Source organism: Chiloscyllium punctatum, chromosome 4 (assembly GCF_047496795.1).
Source record: "Chiloscyllium punctatum isolate Juve2018m chromosome 4, sChiPun1.3, whole genome shotgun sequence".
Classification (NCBI taxonomy): Eukaryota; Metazoa; Chordata; class Chondrichthyes; order Orectolobiformes; family Hemiscylliidae; genus Chiloscyllium; species Chiloscyllium punctatum.
Genome location: NC_092742.1, coordinates 102,543,436 through 102,565,194, shown reverse-complemented (window position 1 = coordinate 102,565,194; position 21,759 = coordinate 102,543,436). Strand labels below are relative to the sequence as shown.

Below are 21,759 nucleotides of genomic sequence, written 5' to 3'. Positions count from 1 at the left end.
TATTTAGCAGATTATTTCAGAGTGTGGCATGTGGCTCAATGGTTAGTACTGCCACCTCACAGTGCCAGGAACCTGGCTTCAATTCCAGCCGTGGGTGACTATCTTTGTGGAGTTTGCACGTTCTCCCTATGCTTTGATTTCCTCCCACAGATCGAAGATTAGGCAGATTGGTCATACTAAATTTCCCATAGTGTCCAGGGATGTGCCAGCGAGGTGGATTAGCTTTGGGAAATACAGAGTTATAGGGATAGGTTTGGGAGGCGGGTCTGGATGGTATGCTCTTCAGCAGGTCAGTGTGGACACAAAGGGCTGAATAACAGTATTAAGTCAGGAGGAACTATATTTATGGCAAATCTAGATCCAATCCAGATAATAACATCCTTTGGTTACACTGAGTTAAAGAAAACTATTTATTCATTATATTTTAATCTTTTGCTCGTCTTGCTCATTAGAACCATGATTGTGCTGCTGTGGCATGTGTGTTTTTTCCCTGTACTCTTGGAAGTAAAATCTTTTGTCGTCTTTTGGAAGTTGATATTTGAAGTAAATGGAGATTTTCTATTGAAACTGAAACCTGAAGTCTAATAGAAAGCTATGATTATTCTTCTATAAAGATAATTTGGGTCTGAATTCAAACATAATGTTGAGCAAATTCTTTGATTTCTCATAATTGCTCCTCTTCTTCTGATATCCATTTTTAGATTAGATTTGATTAAATTCCCGACAGTGAGGAAACAGGCCCTTCGGCCTAACTAGTCACACCAACCCTCCGAAGAGTAACCCACCCAGACCTATTTCCCCCTAACTAATGCACCTAACTCTACAAGCAATTTAGTATGACAATTCACCTAACCTACATATCTTTGGACTGTGGGAAGAAACCAGAGTACCCGGAGGAAACCTGCGCAGACACAGGGAGAACGGGCAAACTCCACACAGACAGTCGCCCAAGGCTGGAATCAAACCCGGATCCCTGACGCTGTGAGGCAGCAGTGCTAACCACTGAGCCATCGTGTCACCCCAAAATAGAAAGGTCACAAAAGTATTGATTCTGGAGCAGAGTTACTGCAGAATAGGTCTTTAGCATTAAATATTAATTCACATATGCATCTGGCGAATTCAATACTCAAATGCTGACCTTTGACTATTTTTATTGTACTTTGAAAAGCTAGCAAATAAATGCCAGAAGCCCATTTAGTTTTTACTAACTGAGTTGAATTTTACTGTAAAAGTAAAGTCGCTATATCTTACCAGACCATGGATCTGCTGTCTCATGAGAGAAACAACTGGTATGGGTTTAACCTGAGGGCCATTTTGCCTCAGGTGAGGGGAGAGTTTGAGAAGTTCAAGGGTCAACAGATGTGAAGCTGGAAAAGCACAACAAGTCAGACCGCATCAGAGGAGCAGGAAACATTGACTTTCCCGCTCCTCTGATACTGTCTGACCTGCTGTGCCTTTCCAGCTTCACATTTCTTGATTCTGACTTCCACCATCTACAATCCTTACAGTCTTCAGTGTTGAGAAGATCACTCCTTCATTGTAAGCTCAGCCAGTGCTGTTGGCATCTCTCTCTGCATTGCAAACTGGCTGCCCAGGCAACTGAGTTAACAAAGTGCATCTACCTTTACGCTTGAAGTTGCAGCACTGCATTAGGAGAGATTGGTTCCACCAACGCACAATGTTTCTTCTTCTTAAACATTGAGGGTCTGTACGCAATGCTCTTTGTGGATACAATCTAGATAACTTAACTTAACCCTTGCGTCAGTCTCACTGAAACTCTCATCTGTGTCTAAAAAAGTCATCCAGCTCAGAAGCAGACCCTTCAGCCCAATTCATTCATGTTGACCAACTTTCCTAAACTGAACTAGTATTTGGCCCCTATTCCTCTAAATCTTTCCTATTATTGTACCTTTCTAAATTTCTTTTAAATGTTGTAATTATACTTGCCCCTCTGGTCCCTTTTAATTCCCACCCCTATGCCCTCTAGTTTTGGACTCTCCTGCCCTGGGGGAAAAGACCTATGCCCCTCATGATTTTATAAACCTCTTTTAAGGTTGCCCCTCCACCACCTAGACTCCAGAGAAAAACTGTCCCAGCCTTTACACATAACTCAAATCCTCCAGTCTTGGTAACATCTTCTAAATTTTTTTTTGCACCCTTTCCAAGTTAAAAATAGCAGGGTGACCAGAATTGTACGCCATACTCCAAATATGTAGCCCTACCAGTGTCTTTTACAACCGTAACATGATGTCCAAACTCCTCAACTTAATTCTCTGACCAATGAAGGCAAATGTGCCAAACTCTTCCTTCACTATCCTATTTATCTGTGGTGCCATTTTCAAGGAACAATATAACTGTCCCCTTGGGCCTCTTTGTCCAATAGTGCTCCCCAGGGTCTTACCTATTAAGTATACAAGTCCTTGTCTGGTTTGCCTTACCAAAATGCAGCACCTAATCTAAATTAAACTCCAACTACATTCCTCGGCCTACTGGCCCAGTTGATCAAGGTCCGATTGTATTCTTCAATAGCCGTCTTCATTGTCCACTATACCACCAATTTTGGTGTCATTCGCAAACTTAATAACTATACCTCCTATATTCTCACAAATCATTCATAAAGTTTGTCACCTACTTCAATGTTCTCTCTGTCTGCAGTAGACCCCTAATTGTCAGCCTCTGAACTTCAGTTCAACTAAAATGCTGCTACCACGCTCCAGCACTCCCTTCCTCACTTATAATAATATCCTGTTGGTATTCTTTTGTTCCCAGTGCTCTCATGCTTCCAGGTTTTAAGTGTTGTGTTGGCATTCTGAAATCTAACGTGAGTTCCATAAAGTGATTATATCCTCTAGTAATGAAAATGCATAACTCAGCCACAAATATTCTTTTTTAAATCTGAGGGGACACGTGATGTCCTAGCTAATGGATAGGAGAATATTTGAGCCAACCTGTTGAAGTCATCAACCCCTTCAAGATTAATTGTTGCTTCAGTCTTCTAGCCAGCTAATCAATTGGAACTTTTCTGATCCCTGGATCACTTCCAGTTTCTCTCCTCTAGTTTTAAATAGTGCTGTGGCAGAAAAAGTGCCCAATCTTTTCAGATAAATTGGGTTAACGTGACCTTGATGTGAGCAAGAACAAACAGCTTTTCAGTGTACATGTGCTTTTCTTTCCATAAAGGAATCTTTCAAAATTTATCCTAACCAGGATATCAGGTGCTTATTTATTGTACATTTCCCTATGGCATCAGTAGATAAGTAGAATCCTCTGATTATACCATCGTCTCATTCTAGCTGTGTATAACTTTGCAGAAATTGATCCATTTAATTCAGGATTGTTTATCTAGTTATCTGTTCTTTCTTAAAATCACTTTACTATTATGCTGTTTCTGTTTCTTTCAGCAACAGTATGTAGCGATTATTTGCACTTCCCATTGTAGATCTGTCACTTAAGTGAGTGTTTCACTGTCCTAGAAGTATTCTTGGAAATATTTTTAAGTAATGCATTTTATGCAGCAAAAATACCACATTGTCAAATGCTGCAGTCATTGTGTACTCCAGTCAAGGTGTCCTGCAGTAGTCATTTGTTGTGGTCATGTTGTTTTGATATTTCCTGGAAGTGCTGATGGTGTCAGTTAATCGGATTGCTTTCTCCCAGTAGTCTACCTAGTGTTTCTTCAGATCCAAGAAAACTTCATTTTGCAACATGAGGGAAATATTCCAGGAGTTCAGCTGTTTGAATCATTAGCCATAACTTTGCAGAATATAATTTATCTCAACTGTATTGTGAGTCGCTTTCATTAAAGGTTCTGTTGTACTTCATTTTTTTGACCAGTAGTAATTCTTTGTGCAACTTTGTCTATAATTCAGGCTCCACTTTTATCCTGCTCTTTATAATGAACATTGAGGACTAAATTCATGTCACTAATAATGTGTATCCCATGTGATAAAAATGCCTGTCAAGCAAGTGAGCAAAAATGACCTGTGCAATTGAGTGTAGATAGCAGGGAACAGAATACATACTCATAATTAATGCAATATGAGGCTTAGCTGTTCTGCTTTGACAAGACATTTGCTGAATATCTGGTTAGTTAGTTGAACTCTTGAAAATTTTTTTTCTAATTTAAAATGTTGACAGCTTCGCAGTATTTAAACATTTTCCCATTGGAATCTGAAAGCTGAACTAATTCCAATTAGATGGAACAGAGTAAAGGTAACTTCACAAAATTTTATATATTTGCAGTTGAATCAATCAGTTAAGTCACATAAGTTGCACTTTCCTGCTTTTGCAAACCCCAAGACAATCTGGAAAAATTGCAAGAATGTATTTCAGCACCGTTATTCAAACTGTGGAACTCAGACATCGTCAGTAGTCAGGTGTCGTTATCATTCTCAGTTGGATATTAGGACATCCAGATGCAGAGGAGTGTTCCCCCTTACCATGATCACAAGAAATAGGAGCATAGAGTCATAGAGATGTACAGCATGGAAACAGACCCTTCGGTCCAACCTGTCCACGCCGGCCAGATATCCCAACCCAATCTAGTCCCACCTGCCAGCACCCAGCCCATATCCCTCCAAACCCTTCCTATTCATATACCCATCCAAATGCCTCTTAAATGTTGTACCAGTCTCCACCACATCCTCTGGCAACTCATTCCATACACGTACCACCCTCTGCATGAAAAAATTGCCCTGTAGGTCTCTTTTATATCTTTCCCCTCTCACCCTAAACCTATGCCCCCTAGTTCTGGACTCACCCACCCCAGGGAAAAGACTTTGCCTATTTATCCTATCCATGCCCCTCATAATTTTGTAAACCTCTATAAGGTCACCCCTCAGCTTCCGACGCTCCAGGGAAAACAGCCCCAGCCTTTCAGCCTCTCCCTATAGCTCAAATCCTCCTACCCTGGCAACATCCTTGTAAGTCTTTTCTGAACCCTTTCAAGTTTCACAACATCTTTCTGATGGGAAGGAGACCAGAATTGCACGCAATATTCCAAAAGTGGCCAAACCAATGTCCTGTACAGCCGCAACGTGACCTCCCAACTCCTGTACTCCATACTCTGACCAATAAAGGAAAGCATACCAAACGCTATCCGATCGACCTGCAACTCCACTTTCAAGGAGCTATGAACCTGCAATCCAAGGTCTCTTTGTTAAGTGTATAAGTCCTGCTAAGATTTGCTTTCCCAAAATGCAACATCTTGCATTTATCTGAATTAAATTCCATTTGCCACTTCTCAGCCCATTGGCCCACCTGGTCCAGATCCTGTTGTAATCTGAGGTAACCCTCTTCGCTGTCCACTACACGTCCAATTTTGGTGTCATCTGCAAACTTACTAACTGTACCTCTTATGCTCGCATCCAAATAATTTATATAAATGACAAAAAGTAGAGGACCCAGCACTAATCTTTGTGGCACTCCACTGGTCACTGGCCCCCATTTTGAAAACAACCCTCCACCACCACCCTCTTTCTTCTACCTTTGAGCCAGTTCTGTATACAAATGGCTAGTTCTCCCTTTATTCCATGACATCTAACCTTGCTAATCAGTCTCCCATGGGGAACCTTGTCGAACGCCTTACTGAAGTCCATATAGATCACATCTACTGCTCTGCCATCATCAATCTTCTTTGCAGGACTAAAATATTCAGTCCATTATGTTTGTTCTGCCATTCAAAAAAAATCACAACTGATATGCTTATGTATTTAACTCCACTTTACTGCCTGTTGCCATAACCACTGACTTCCTTGTCAATCAGTTGAGCCTTGAATATGTATTCAATGACCAAATCTCCACTGCCTTTTGGCAAAGAACATTCTAAAGAGTATCAGCCTTCTGAGAAGAATTTCCTCCTTATTTCCATCTTCTATGCCCTTATTTTATTCTATGCCCCGGTTCTAGATTCCCTCAAGAGGAAACATCCTCACCATCTCAACCCTGTCAAACCTTTCAGTATCTTGTTTTTCAAGTAGATCAGCTTTCATTCTTAACCCCAATGATTATATGCCAGTCCTGCTCAAATATGAAGCAAACCCCAAATCGAGCCTGTGAGCCTTCTCTGACTGCTTCAAATGCAAATATTTTCTTTCTTTATCCATGTTATGAATGTAGATCATAAATAATTAAAATTTTGAGACTGATCCCTGCGGCTTTCTGTCATACAGTTGGCTAATCCCGTATCCTTGCTGATGTGTCATCTCCCAATAGTTTCAACTTTTAGCTTTTGCAATAACCTTTGTGGCATTTGCTAGAATGCTTTATGGGTACCAAAGTACTCTATGCCTGGTTTCCTGTTATCCACCCTGTTACATTTTCAAAGAGCTGCAGTAAATTTGACAAGAACTCTGGTCCTTACACAAAACTATGTTGACCTACCTGATTGCTTTATGATTATATTAAACTCCTGGTAGCACCTCTGGATGTTAATATTTTCCCAATGATAGATGCCAGACTTAACTGAATTTTTTTTTTGCCTTTTGTCTGATTTTATTTAATAAAAAAGTGTTACATTTGCAGCTTTCCAAACCACTGGGGCATTTCCAGGAAATGTTTAAAGATTGCAATTAATGGATCCCTTATCTTTGCACCCACTTCCTTTGAGAGTCTATGAAGCAGAACACTTGACCTAAGAGACTTGTCACCCGTTAGTTTTCCTAGACGTTGTGATTGCTTTAAGTTGCTCTCTCTGTTTTAAACACTGGTTTTCTACTATTCTTAAGATGCTTTTTATATCTTCTACTGTGAAAACAAAATACTTGTTCAAAATCTCCTCCTGATACCATTGTCAATTTCTACATCTTGTACCATAATCAGTACTTTTACAATAAACTAGTTTTTCGAATGCGTCCCCTGGTGCGAGGGATTGGGTGTTTATCTAGCTGCGACAAGTGGTTTATAGTTCGCTTAAAATCCACCCATAAAGGCAAACTGACCTGTCAGTTTTTGCAATTGGTATGTCCAGTGCTACCCATTTTGTAAACTGTACTGGTTTGGATGATTCCTTTCGCTTTCCGGCCTCCTGATTTCTGATTCTACTCATACACACAAGGCAAGTGGCCTTGCAGAATTGCTTTCGGGTCAGCATGTCAGGTGGCCTTGACTCCTTTGACAGTCCTTCGACCTTGTTGAAAACCTTCTGTGTATTCAATTAGGACTTTACTCTGGTAATCATTTTATAATCAAAAAATGTTGAGCCAATCAAGTTGAATCTTTCTTGACTAAATTTGCCCCATCAAGCTTTGGCTGGAGCCTTTTACCACAATCAGTGGTAACTGCACCAGCTGCTTCTCATTGGACACAGGAACTGAAGTCATATCCTTAATTTGTAGTGGTTCGCTGGTACATATTCTCAGTCTGGGTGAGGTTTACAGAAACTTGGAAGATTGGAGTCCTGAGCAAATCTTGTTAAAGGACTGGTTCTGCAATCATTGATACAGCTGCACTGATGTCAACCTCTATTAGGCTGGGTGACCAATTAATTAGATGTTTATTTTGATTTGATTTGATTTAGATTTGGATGTTGCTAAGCAATTTAAGTGTTCCAAACCTCAAGATGGACTTTCCAGAGTGTGCACTCTCCTGGATACTCAAGTCAGGCTTCCTAGGGCACCTTTGCTATCTCTAGTCCATACCGGCAGCAGCTACGTGACTTGCCGCCCGTATTCTGAAGAACTTTTTTGCCATTTGACTGAGGCTTGGCATTATTTTGGGGTGTTACTCTGAGTTGACGTAGGATCTCTCTGCTCAGGATATGTTCTGATGTGGAGGTGCTGGTTTTGGACTGAGGTGATGAGGCCAGAAGTCACACATCATCAGGTTATAATCCAACAGGTTTATTTGAAATCACAAGCTTTCAGAGCACTGCTCCTTTAACAGGTGAAGGAGCAGCGCTATGGAAACTTGTGATTTCAGATAAATCTATTGGATTACAACATGGTGTTGTGTGACTTCTGATCAGTATATGTCCTGCATGAGGCAATGCGCTTGCCTACACTTGAGTGTGTTCCCAAGCTCAGTAAGCCAGGTGAGTGTATCCACTACCATCAGATTACCCTGCAGCACATGTGCTCCACTTGCTGCATTGCCTAACAGCAAAGCCAGCTGTAGTGTCTGTTTGATGTCCAGTTGGGCTTCAACTAGTAGACGCTTTTGTGTGGTTATGTTATTAACTCCACATGATCTCTCAGCATCTTATTCAGGGTTAACCCAAAATCACATGCCTCTGCCAGTCATCTTAACCTTGTCAAAGCACCCAAAACTGATTCCCCTGGTTCTTGAGCTGCTGAATAAAACAGGTATCATCTCAGAATTAAAAGGAGTCTTGGGGTCATAATGTTGCTTCACTAAATCCATCAATTCTTGAAACGTTTTAGCTTCTAGTGCCTCTTGGAATGTTAAGCTCCTAATAACTGAAAATGCTGTGGGTCCGCAACCAATCGGAAGGATTACTTGTTGCTTTTCATTGGCCCCCAATGTAATTTGCTCAGAAAAATTAATACATTCTTCCCACATACTGGGCCCAGGATTGAACCAGTCCAGCCTCCCAAATAACAGCATCGTGCCAGAAATGCTTACCCCAACACAAAGAACAGTTGCAAATGAACTTTCTTCAGGAGTGTACTGTTTTCTTTCATTCCACTGAAATAACCACATGGAGGCCAGTATCCAGTCATTAGGTCACCCTTTACTCACATGGACAGTACATGGACTCTGACCAACTTGCTCAGAGCCAGTCTCGAGAGTGAGAAGAGTCCCTGAGACTCTGTTTATGTCTGTCAGCCTGGATTCCCTGTTTGGCTCAAGTTAACAGTCCAATTTGGGAACTCCTGTTCAATGAGGTATAGCTGGCCAACCTTGTTCCAATCACTACACCGAGCATCAATGTTGATCTTATTAACAATGATTATAATCTCGTGACTGTACTGACTTTACTCCTGATTACTGAGCTGCTCTCCACCACCTTATCTCCCCCCTCCTTTCTAAATGTTAAAAGCCTTGCATGTTCACCTACTAGTGGGGGGTCACTTTACAAATAAGTCTTTACACTGGCTATCCTATCATATATTTTTAATGTGCTATCAATTTATCCACTTGTGGCAAATTCTGAGTGCATTTATGTAAAGAGCCTTAGGCTTGTCTTTTACCAATTTTCCTACCCTGGCCATATTCACTAGCTCTTGAGTTTGTAAATGTTATGACTGAAGTCATTGTAAACATTTGGCATTCATTTTTGTTTCACTTTTTGCTAATGAGTGTTTTTTTTCACCCCAGTAAAAATGCTGAGTCACTTTTCAAAGTGCTCTATTTAGGTCTTTTTTTCTCTTGTGTGCAGAACATTGTCCAGAACACACCAGAAACATTAACTCAGCATTGAAAATATGGTAAATTTTCACTGAGGCATATTTTACAATGTCTGATCACGTCACTTCTAATAGAACATAGAACATTACAGCGTGGTACAGGCCGTTCGGCCTTCGCTGACCTGTGAAACCAATCTGAAGCCTACCTAACCTACACTATTCCATTCTCATCCATATGTTTATCCAATGACCATTTAAATGCCCTTGAAGTTGGTGAGTTTACTACTGTAGCAGGCAGTGTATTCTATGCACCTACTACTGAGTAAAGAAACTACCTCAGACATCTGTCCTATGTCTATCATCCCTCAGTTTAAAGCTATGTCCCCTCGTGCTAGCCCTCACCATCCGAGGAAGAAGGCTCTCACTGTCCACCCGCTCTAACCCTCTGATTATCTGATGTCTCAACCTCCTTCTTTCCAACGAAAACAGCCTCAACTCCTTCAGCTTTTCATCATAAGACCTTCCCTCCCTACCAAGCAACATCCGAGTAAATTTCCTCTGCACCCTTTTCCAAAGCTTCCATGTCCTTCCTATAATGTGGTGACCAGAACTATACACAATGCTTCAAGTGCGGCAGTGCCAGAATTTAGTACAGCTGCAGCATGACCTCGTGGCACCAAAACTCAATTCCTCTACCAATAAAAGCTAACACATCGTATGCCTTCTTAACAACACGATCAAACAGGGATCTATGTACATGGACACTGAGATCTCTCTGCTCATCTACACTACCAAGAATCTTACCATTAGCCCAGTACTCTTTATTCCTGTTGCTCCTTCCAAAGTGAATCACCTCATACTTTTCCACATTAACCTCCCTTTGCCACACCTCAGCCCAGCTCTGCAGCTTAACTATGACCCTCTGTAACCTGGAACATCCTTTGGCACTATCTGCAACTCCACCGACCTTAGTGTCATCCGCGAATTTACTAACCCATCCTTCTATGCCCTCATTCAGGTCATTTATAAAAATGACAAATAGCAGTGGCCCCAAAACAGACCCTGCAGTACACCACTACTAATTGAACTCTAGGATGAACATTTCCCATCAACCATCGCCCTCTGTCTTCTTTCAGCTGGCTAATTTCTGATCCAAACCACTAAATCACACTCAATCCCATGCCTCCATATTTTGTGCCTACTGTGGGGAACCTTAACCTTATCAAGTGCTTTACTGAAATCCATATACCATATCAACCACTTTAGCGTCATCCACCTGTTTGGTCACCTTCTCAAAGAACTCAATTAGATTTGTGAGGTGTGACCTACCCTTCACAAAACTGCGTTGACTATCCTTAATCAACTTAGTCTTCTCCAGATGACTATAATTCCTATCTCTTAAATCTTTTCCAACACTTTACTCAGATCTTAAGTAAGGCTCACTGGTCTGTAATTACCAGGGTTGTCTCCACTCCCCTCCTTGAACAAGGGGACAATATTTGCTATGCTCCAGTCTTCTGGCACTATTCCTATACACAATGACGACATAAAGGTTGAAGCCGAAGGCTTGACAGGCTCCTTCCTGGCTTCCCACAGAATCCTAGGATAATTCCCATCCAGCCCAGGCGACTTGGGTATTTTCACATTTTCCAGAATTGCTCTCACAACCTTCTTATGACCTTCAATCCCATCTAGTCTAATAGTCTGGATTTTAGTATTCCCCTTGAAAAAACTGTCTTTTTCCAGTATGAATTTTGACGAAAAATATTAATTTAGTACTTCCCCTATCTCTTCGGACCCCATGCACAACTTCCAATGACAATGCTTGATCGGCCCTAATCTTACTCTAGTTATTCTTTTATTCTTGATATACACATAGAAAGCTTTAGGGTTTTTCTTGATCCTGTCTGCCAACGACTTCTCATGTCCCCTCCTGGCTCCTCTTAGCTCTCTCTTTAGGTCTTTCCTGGCTAACTGTGACTCTCAAGTGCCCTAATTGCGTCTTCACATCTCATCCTAACACAAGCCTTTTCGTCCTCTTTTAATAAACTATGGCTCCCTTGCTCGACCATTTCCTCCCTGTCTGACAGGTATATACTTATCAAGGACCCGCGGTAGCTGTTCCTTGAATAGAGTCATAGAGATGTACAGCATGGAAACAGACTCTTCAGTCCAACCGGTCCATGCTGACCAGATATTCCAACCCAATCTAGTCCCACCTGCCAGCACCCGGCCTGTATCCCTCCAAACCCTTCCTATTCATATCCCCATCCAAATGCCTCTTAAATGTTGCAATTGTACCAGTCTCCACCACATCCTCTGGTAGCTCATTCTATACATGTACCACCCTCTGCATGAAAATGTTGCCCTGTAGGTCTCTTTTATATCTTTCCCCTCTCACCCTAAACCTATGCCCTTTAGTTCTGGACTCCTTGACCCCAGGGAAAAGACTTTGCCTGTTTACCCTATCAATGCCCCTCATAATTTTGTAAACCTGTATAAGGTCACTCCTCAGCCTCTGACACTCTAGGGAAAACAGCCCCAGCCTGTTCAGCCTCTCCCTATAGCTCAAATCCTCCAACCCTGGCAACATCCTTGTAAATCTTTTCTGGACCCTTTCATGTTTCACAACATCTTTCTGATAGGAAGGAGACCAGAATTGCACACAATATTCCAACAGTGGCCTAACCAATGTCCTGTACAGCCGCAACATGATGTCCCAACTCCTGTACTCAATACTCTGACCAATAAAGGAAAGCATACCAAACGCCACCCTCACTATCCTATCTATCTGCGACTCCACTTTCAAGGAGCTATGAACCTGTACTCCAAGGTCTCTTTGTTCAGCAACACTCCCTAGGGCCTTACCATTAAGTGTATAAGTCTTGCTAAGATTTGCTTTCCCAAAATGCTGCACCTCGCATTTATCTGAATTAAACTCCATCTGCCACTTCTTAGTCCATTGGCCCATGTGGTCAAGATCCTGTTGTAATCTGATAGAATAAACCCCACATTTCAATTGTGCCCATCCCTGCAGTTTCCTTTCCCATCGTATGCATCCTAAATCTTGCCTAATCTTATCATAATTGCCTGTCTCCCAGCAATAACTATTCCCTGCAGTATATACCTATCCCCTCACATCGCTAAAGTAAACATAACTGAATTGTGGTCACTGTCACCAAGGTGCTCACCTACCTCAGAATCTAACAGTTGGATAGGTTCATTACCCAGCACCAAATCCAATGTGGCCTTGCCCCTTGTTGGTTTGTCTATGTACTGTGTCAGGAAACCCTCCTGCATATATTGGACAAAAATTGACCCATCTAAAGTACTCTAATATTTCCAGTCAATATTTGGAATATTGAAGTCCCCCATAACTACTACTTTGTTACTCTTGCTCCTATCCAGAATTATGATATACTTTCCTCTACATCTCTGGAACTATTCAGAAGCCTATAGAAAACTCCCAACAGGGTGACCTCCTTTCCTGTTTCTAACCTCAGCTCATAATATCTCAATAGACAAGTCCTCAAATGTCCTTTCTGCCACCTTAGTACTGTCCTTGACTAACAATGCCCATGTCCCCCTCTTTTGCCATTTTCTCTGTTCTTACTGAAACATCTAAATCCTGGAATCTGCCGCAACTATTCTTGTCCCTGCTCTATCCATGTCTCTGAAATGGCCACAACGTTGAAGTCCCAGGTACAAACCCATGCTGTAAGTTCATCCACCTTATTCCGGATGTTCCTGGCATTGAAGTTGACACACTTCAAACCACCTTCCTGCTTGCCAGTGCACTCTTGCGACCTTGAAAGCTCATTTCTGCCCTCACTGCTCTCAATCTCCTAGACATTGGAACTAAAATCTAGGTTCCCATCCCCCTGCTGAATTAGTTTTAACCCTCCCGAAGAGCAATAGCAAAGTTCCCCCTGAGGATATTGGTCGTACTCTGGTTCCGGTGTAAGCTATCCTATTTGTAGAGATCCCACATATCCCAGAATGAGCCCCAATTATTCAGGTATCCAAAATCCTAACTACTTAATTTCAGATTTATCCACTTTTACTGCACTATATTTGTGAATGTGCTGCTGATTGGAATGGCAGCTCATTGCATATTTAATATATTGGCATTTGCCTATCCTGCTATTGAAATATTTGGTTTTCATACTTCATGATAATGTGACATGTTGGCTATTTGCAATAAATGTTAAGAATTAGCCAAATTAAATATATGTAGTTGAATTTTTGTTTCCCCTGTTTGTATCCTAAGTTAAGTCATGTCCTGTTAACCTGTCATCCTTGTGCTCATTGGCTGTCTGAAACAGTGTTTTAAGTTTTGAATTTTGATCAATGTTTACAAGTAAGTCTCCTGTCTATTGCTGCAACCTCTTCCAACCTTACAACCCACACAGCTATCTGCCCTGGTCTGTTTCAGACCTGCTGAGCATCCTCAGCTGTATTCACTCCATCATTTGTAGATGTGTCTTCAGTTACCAAAGGCCTTTGCACTAAAATTCCATCCATAAAACCCTCATTCTACCTTTCCTTTCTCCAAAGGAACTCCTTAAAATCTGTTCCTTTGACCAAGCTTTGGTCTCCATCTACTCGAGAAATTTGAAACAGATCTTGGCTAATATCGTTGCAAGTAGTTCACCATGGAGAATCTGAGCAACCATTTAAAAAAGATTGAAATTTATGGGGCAGTTCAGGTTTGCTTGGCATTGGAACATTCTGCAAGAGACTTCTGTCCATACCTGGTTTGTAAAGTTATAATTGCAGCAAACTGTACTTACTGCTTAAACAACTCACACCAGGAAGAAAACAATTTGCATATGTATAGGTTAATTCATTTGTTTATAATTCATATATATTAACTCATACAATGTTTATGGGCTTTGAAAGATTTTTTTTGGTCCTTGTTGCAAAATAATTGCTGTAGTGCATTGACGGATTAACTGTGCTTCAGAGTTTGAATGTACATGTTTGTTTCAATTACGTCACTTAGTAAATTTCATCAAAAATATTAAAAATCATGTATTCTATTTTTCCTAATTTTTTTCAGCCTCGAGTAGTAGCAGGGTTCAGAGGCACAGTGCGTTATGCATCAATCAATGCACACAAAAACCGGGTAAGTAAAAATGTCTTGTTGGAAGGTTAATGAAGTACAGACATTTTTAACTTGTAATTCCATTTTCCCTTTAATTATTATGGTATTACTAAAATTAGTACCAGCTTTCCCTTCAATATCATCTATGCTAAAAAAAAGATGCATTGTAATGTTAATTACTTGATGAAAATGCAAGTAGAACGCCAAAACCTTGGATACAGATATTTTTGCCTGTTCGATTCTGGAAGCAGAATGCCCTTCTCCCTTTCATGAGCCAACAAATCACTGTTTGCTGCCTGGAGATTGTTCGGCAAAAGTTGGAAGAGCCATGAGCAGAAATTAATTTTGACTGATAAAAACGATATCCATAAAATTCCATCAATTCTCATTTATGGGGCATATGTAGAAGTGAATTCTATTTTTTTTTGGCCTAAAACATGATATTCCAAATCCCTCATGTAAAGGTTGAGTCTGTTTTTGCAGAGATTAAAACACAAACATTACAAAACCTAAGTATAATCCTGAAGATGATAATTTAGTTTCATTGTACATACCTGCAGTTCATAATGATGTAAAATCAATAACTGTTTGAAAATTGATATAAATAAATTGTCATGTTATAAAAACAGGCGTTAAGTAATTAATATGAACTAAATGTCTGGGTTTTTAAAATTTATTAACCTGTGATAACCTTCCTTGTATTTTACTTTGGTTCAAGTCAAGCATGTCCAACCTGTCAAATTATCCATGTAAAAGTCTGCTTTTTAGCTTTTTTAAAAAAAAGTCTCAAAGATTTGACTTTTATTTCTGTATGTATGGTAATAGTTCATGTGGAAAATGATTCTCGTGTCTATGTTTGCTTACTGCACTTTTAAACGTTGCACTATCTCAACTGACATTTATTTTCTGTTTCAACAACATTTGCATTGGGAACTGGACACATAGAGGACATTCGATAAATGGCAATGGAGTCATAGAGATGTGCAGCACGGAAACAGTCCATTTTCCAAATCCATGCCAACCAGATACCCTAAATTAATCTAGTCCTGTTTGCCAGCACTTGATCCCTATCCCTCTAAACCTTTCCTATTCACATATCCACCTGGATGCCTTTTAAATGTTTTCTAATTGTACCAGCCTCCATCACCATCTCTGTCTTCTCCCTTTTGAGCCAGTTCTCCATGTATTCCATGTGATCTAACCTTGTTAGCCTGCCTACCATGAGGAACCTTGTCGAACACCTCACTGAAGACCAATTCTTTTAATTGCTGTCAGGATATAGCCAATGCTCTGAGGCCAGGTTTATTTATCATCCCTCCATGTCTTGAAAAGGTGGGTTAGGGCTGCAGTGCGTTTGGCAGTTGTGCTTCCACATTTGTATTAAGTAGGGAATGTAGCCAAGCAGTGATACTAAGGCAGTTGAGGTTGGTGTGTGACGTGGAAGTGATGGTGTCTCAAATTACTGATCTTATCTTTCTTGGTGATAGAGTTGCTAAACCTAAACCTAACTTTAGTTGCTAAAGTGCTGTGGAAATAATTCAAGTAACATCAGCGTATACAATGTTACACCAGAGTTTTAGGTTTTTTATTCATTAATGAGTTTTGAGCATTGTTGTCAAAACCAGCATTTATTGCCCATCCCTGATTGCCCTTGAGAAGGTGGTATATGCTGCCTTAAACTTCACAGTTCAATTAGTGTGTAGGTGAACCAAGTTAGCTGTTAGGAAGTGAGTTCCAGGATATTGACCCAGCAACAGTGAAGGAATGTCAGGATGGTGAGACACTAGGAGTGGAGCCTTGTCCTACTAACTGGTAGGAGTTGAAGATTTTGAAGGTTCTAAGAAAAGACTCCTGGTGAATACCTGCAGAATATTCATGATTTGGAGATGCCGGTGTTGGACTGGGGTGTACAAAGTTAAAAATCACACAACACCAGGTTATAGACTATCACCTGATGAAGGAGGGTCGCTCCGAAAGCTAGTGTGCTTCCAATTAAACCTGTTGGACTATAACCTGGTGTTGTGTGATTTTTAACTTTGCAGAATATAATGTGAATGTGCATGCTGAAGGTATTGAAAAAAGTGCTGGAGGAAATGGATGTCTAAGGGAATGCATAAAATGTCAATCAATTCGATCACTTGTTCTGGATGGTGTCAAGCCAAAACTGTTGAGGGGAAACCTGATATCGTAGAAATCATTAGAATCCCTACAGTGTGGAAACAGGCCCTTTGGCCCAACAAGTCCATACCAACCCTTAGAAGAGTAACCCACCCAGACCCATTCCCCTCTGACTCTACATTTACCCCTGACTAATGCACCTAACCTACACATCCCTGAACACTATGAGCAATTTAGCACAGCCAAATCATCTAATCTGCTCATTTTTGGATTGTGGGAGGAAACCCAAGGAGTTCCCCTTAATTGAAGAATCAGTAACGAAGGGGCATACATTTAAAGTGAAAGGCAGCAAGTTTGGAGGTAATTTGATGAAAAACTCTTCCACTTAAAAGTTGTAGAGAGTCTGGAATGCACTTCCTGGGAAGGTAGTTGAGGCAGGAAACCTCAATCTTTCAGAAGTACTTGGATGAGCACTTGAAGTTTAATAACATTCAAGGCTGTGGGCCTAGTGTGGGAAACTGGGACCAATGTAAGAAGTGGTATATTTTTGGCAGTGCAGACCTGATGCGCCAAAGGGCCTCTTTGGAACTGGATGGTTCTGTGCAATTTATTAACCCAAGCCTGAATGTTGCCTTGCTGCATTTAGGTATGGATCCATTCAAGTATGTGAATTACAAATGTACTGAATACTGCAACTGGCAGCGAACACCCCATTTCAGACCTAACAAAGGAACTTTAGCTATTGAAGAAGCAACTGAAGTTGGTTGGGCTTGGGAATCTTCAAAAGGAGTGTCTCGCAGTAATGTCCAGGGTCTGAATTGTTTGGCCTCCAGTGACCACACCCAGCTTCCATTGTTCTAAAATGATATTCAAACCAACGGCGACTTTTCACCCCCAATTCCCATTTACTCCAATTTTATTAAACTCCTTGATACCACACTGTCAGTTTCACATCTCCTCTGAAATTCAAATCTCCTGTTTGGGTTCTATTACCCTGGTCTTGGCAGAAAGCAATCTGACTGTTGATACACAGATTATTTCTGAGCATATGCTTCACCCCATTACTTTGATGAGAGAAGATTGATTGAAGCAGTAATGGGCTGAACTGGATTGCCCTGCTTTTTTTCACACAGGATATAATGAGAAAGACCATCAAACCATAAGAGAGAGGAGCAGAATTAAGCCATTCGGCTCATGAAGTTTGCTGTCATTTGATCATGGCTGATGTGTTTCTCAACCCCATTCTCCTGCCTTCTTTCTGTAATGTTTAATCCCCAGACTAATCAAGAACCTATCAATCTGTCTTAAATTCACTCAAGACGACAGAGACAAACTCAAACTGTGGCAATGAGTTCCACAGATTCGCCGCCCATTGACTGAAGAAATTCCTTCTCACCTCAGTTCTAAAGGTCATCCCTTTGCTCTGAGGCTGTGCCTCAGGTCCTCGTCTCTCCTACTAGTGGAAACATCTTCTTTTCCAGCCTGTCAGTGTTCTGTAAATCTACCTCATCATTGGGTATACGCCAGTGTTGTTGCTTGACTGGAACTGGTTTTGAGTGCACAGGATTTTATTGTAGGTTGTTGCAGGATTTTTTCCTTAACTTTTGCTATATCCAGCTGTGTTCTGAAATCACATGGAGTGAACGGAATTGGCTAAAGACTGGCATCTGTGATGCTTGGGATTGCAGCTGGATTATCATCTTAGTGCTTCTAGCTGAATATGGATACAGATGCTTCAGCCTGCTTGTCTGCACAGGCCTCTGCCATCATTGTGGATGAGGACGATTGCGGAGACACCTCTTTCTGTTATTTACCTAATTGTCCACTACCATGTGTAACTGGAGTAGCAAGACTATAGAACTTAAATTTGTTAGTTGTGTTAGTTGTGGGATGGCTTAAATCTGTCTATCATTGCAACTTCTGATTTTTACCATACAAGTTCTCCCCATGTTGTAGCTTCAGGCTGACATCTCATTTTTAAGTGTCCCTGCTACTGTGCCTGTATACCCTCCTAGAATTAGGATCAAGGCAATTCCCAAGATGTTTTGTATGTATATTATGAGCAAAAGGGTAATTAGGGAAAGGGTAGGTCAACTCAGACCCAAAGGACAAAGTTTCTGTGTGGAGTCAGAGGAAGTGGCTGAGGTCCTTAATGGGTACTTCCCATTGGTATTCAGCAAGGAGAAAGATATGGGTGATTAGTTTAGAGAAGGATTTGTTGATACAATGAGGCATGTCAGTATTTAAGGAGGATTTGTTGGGTACCTTAAAAGAGGTGAAGGTAGATAAGACCTCAAGGTTTAATGGGATCCATTGCAGGGTGCTGAAGGAGGCAAAGGAGGAGATTGGTGGGGCTTTGACAGAGATATTTGTATTCTCTTTAGCCATTGGTGGATCCCAAAAGACTGGACAATAGTTAATATTGATGCTTTGTTCAAAAATTACTACTACTGCAAAAATTACGGAGGTATGGCATCTACTGCAAAAATTACGGAGGTATGGCATTGAGGGTGCATTAGAGGTTTGGATTAGGAATTGGCTGGCTGGAAGGAGACAGAGGGTAGTAGTTGATGGTAAAGGTTCATCTTGGAGTGCAGTTACTAGCGGTGTTCCACAAGGATCTGTTTTGGGACCATTGCTGTTTGTCATTTTTATAAATGACCTGGAGGAGGGGCTTGAAGGCTGGGTGAGCAAGTTTGCGGATGATACGAAAGTCGGGGGAGTGGTGGACAGCGAAGAAGGATGTGGCAGGTTACAGCGGGATATAGATAAGTTGCAGAGCTGGGCAGAAAGGTGGCAAATGGAGTTCAATGTAGCTAAGTGTGAGGTGATTCACTTTGGTAAGAGTAACAAAAAGATGGGGTACTGGGCTAATGGTAGGCTACTTGGTAGTGTGGATGAGCAGAGGGATCTTGGTGTCCATGTACACAGATCTTTGAAAGTTGCCACCCAGGTAAATAGTGCTGTGAAGAAGGCAAATGGCGTACTGGGCTTTATTGGTAGAGGAATTGAGTTCCAGAGTCCTGAGGTCATGTTGCAGTTGTATAAGACTCTGGTGCGGCCTTATCTGGAGTATTGTGTACAGTTTTGGTCGCCATACTACGTGGAAGGATGTGGAGGCACTGGAACGGGTGCAGAGGAGGTTTACCAGGATGTTGCCTGGCATGGTAGGAAGATCGTATGAGGAAAGGCTGAGGCACTTGGGGCTTTTCTCATTGGAGAAAAGGAGGTTTAGGGGAGATTTGATAGAGGTGTACAAGATGATTAGGGGTTTAGATAGGGTTGACAGTGAGAACCTTTTTCCGCGTATGGAGTCAACTGTTCCTAGGGGACACAGCTTTAAATTAAAGGGAGGTTGGTATAGGACAGATGTTAGGGGTAGATTCTTTACTCAGCGGGTCGTGAGTTCATGGAATGCCCTGCCAGTATCAGTGGTGGACTCTCCCTCTTTATGGTCATTCAAGCGGGCATTGGATAAGCATATGGAGGTTATTGGGCTAGTGTAGGTTAGGTAGGCTTTGGTCGGCGCAACATCGAGGGCCGAAGGGCCTGTACTGCGCTGTATTTTTCTATGTTCTATATTCTATAAGTGCAACAGGGGTAATATAGGAACTTATAGGCATTAGTGGTAGGGAGATATTGGAGAAGATTCATAGAAACAGGATTTAAATACATTTGGAGAAGAATGTGCTCATTAGTGATAGTCAGCATGCCTAATGCAGGTGTTTTTCAAAGGTTACGAAGAATTGAAGGAAAGGAATGGATGTTGTCTACATATCCTTTTACTAAAGGATTTGACAAGGTCGGTTGGTCCAGAAGATTAAGTCACAAGGGATCCATGGTGAGTTGGCAAGTTGGGTACAAAATTGCCATGGCTACAGAAGACAGGGTAGTTGTGGGTGGGTGTTTTTCTGAATAGTGATCTGCAAGGATCACTGCTTTGACCCCTGTTAATTTGGATGAAAGTGGCTATGATCTAATTAGTATGTTTGCAAATGACATGAGCGTTGGTGGATGTGTGGATAGTGAGGAAGGATATCAAAGAATGCAAGATATAGTTCAGCTGGAAAGTTGGCCAAAGAAATGGCAGATGGAGTTTAATCTGGGTAAGTGTGAGGTAATGCATTTTGGGAGGTCAAAGGTGGGCTGAAGGACCTGTTACTGTGCTGTTCTGTTTGATGTTCTGTGATCTTATGACTTGATTAAGTGAGTTTCATGCCATGAGATGACCAATTGTGATGGAATATAGTTCTACTGTTGCTGATGGCTCTCATGTCCACCTCTGAACTGTTGAATCTGATCTCAATCTATACTTTTTAACTCTCAGTGTGAAGGTGACACTTAATCCCCAAAGGACTGTTAGTAAGGCAGTCCTATTAGTGTTTAGGGTTAGGGTTAGGGTTAAGGTCACTATCAAACAATGATGGTGTTTCTTCCTTGTTGCTCCCCTCATCTCTTGTTGCAGTTCCACTCTGGCAGATATGACCTACATACCTTAACCATCTCAGGATATATTCAGTCCTCCTTCCATTTGGTGTTGAACATAGAGAAGTACTGATTTCTCAGTTGAGGTTGGGCAGTAGGTTACTCCCGATGAGGGATGTCCTTCCCCTGGTTTGACTTGATGCTATGAGATTTCATGGGGTCGAGACATTGAGGATTCTTAGGGCAACACCCTCATTAATGCATACCAATGTTTAGGTCTGTTCTCGTGGTTGGACAGGGCATAGAAGGGATGCTGATGAAGGAGACATTGGCTGTAAGATATCATGTTCTGACTTTGACTCTTGTCTGGCTATTGCTTAATCAGTCTATGAGAGAGGTTTCCAAATTAGCCCCCAGATGTTAGTTTGGAGGGGGGGGGAGTGTAGAGAATGTGTCATTCTGGTTCCTAGCTCTTGTCTTACTTTTACTCTCTTTCGAATTTTCTATGGTGATTTAGTATAAATGTGTGGTCTCGGGGACCAGCTAAGAATTATTCGCATTGCTGAGGTACTGACCTCAGGGTGAGTTCTACACGAAAGATTCAAGTGAATGCAATTTATTATTGCTAACCAGACAAATACTGTGCTCTGGAAGGTGCAGAGTTTGAGTAGTATTGGACCTGCAATGATCCAAGTGCATGGTGAATAGTGCATTTCATTACTGACCAGCTTTATTTGTTCTGGGATGTGGGTTTAATTCATTGGCAAGGCTGATATTTAAAACTGAGTGTTTTATTCGGCCACT

The 21,759-nt window shown here is 41.3% G+C and overlaps 1 protein-coding gene across 3 annotated transcripts in view; it reads left to right on the top strand.

The window, feature by feature from the left end:
- The window catches only part of LOC140476599 (tau-tubulin kinase 2-like), a 299,170-nt gene that overhangs the window by 144,794 nt on the left and 132,617 nt on the right, over nt 1-21,759 (top strand). For all 3 annotated transcript variants that reach the window (XM_072569438.1, XM_072569437.1, XM_072569436.1), the window contains exon 7: nt 14,368-14,433. In XM_072569438.1, the coding sequence (XP_072425539.1) occupies nt 14,368-14,433 (66 nt within the window). The remainder of the gene's footprint in view (nt 1-14,367; nt 14,434-21,759) is intronic.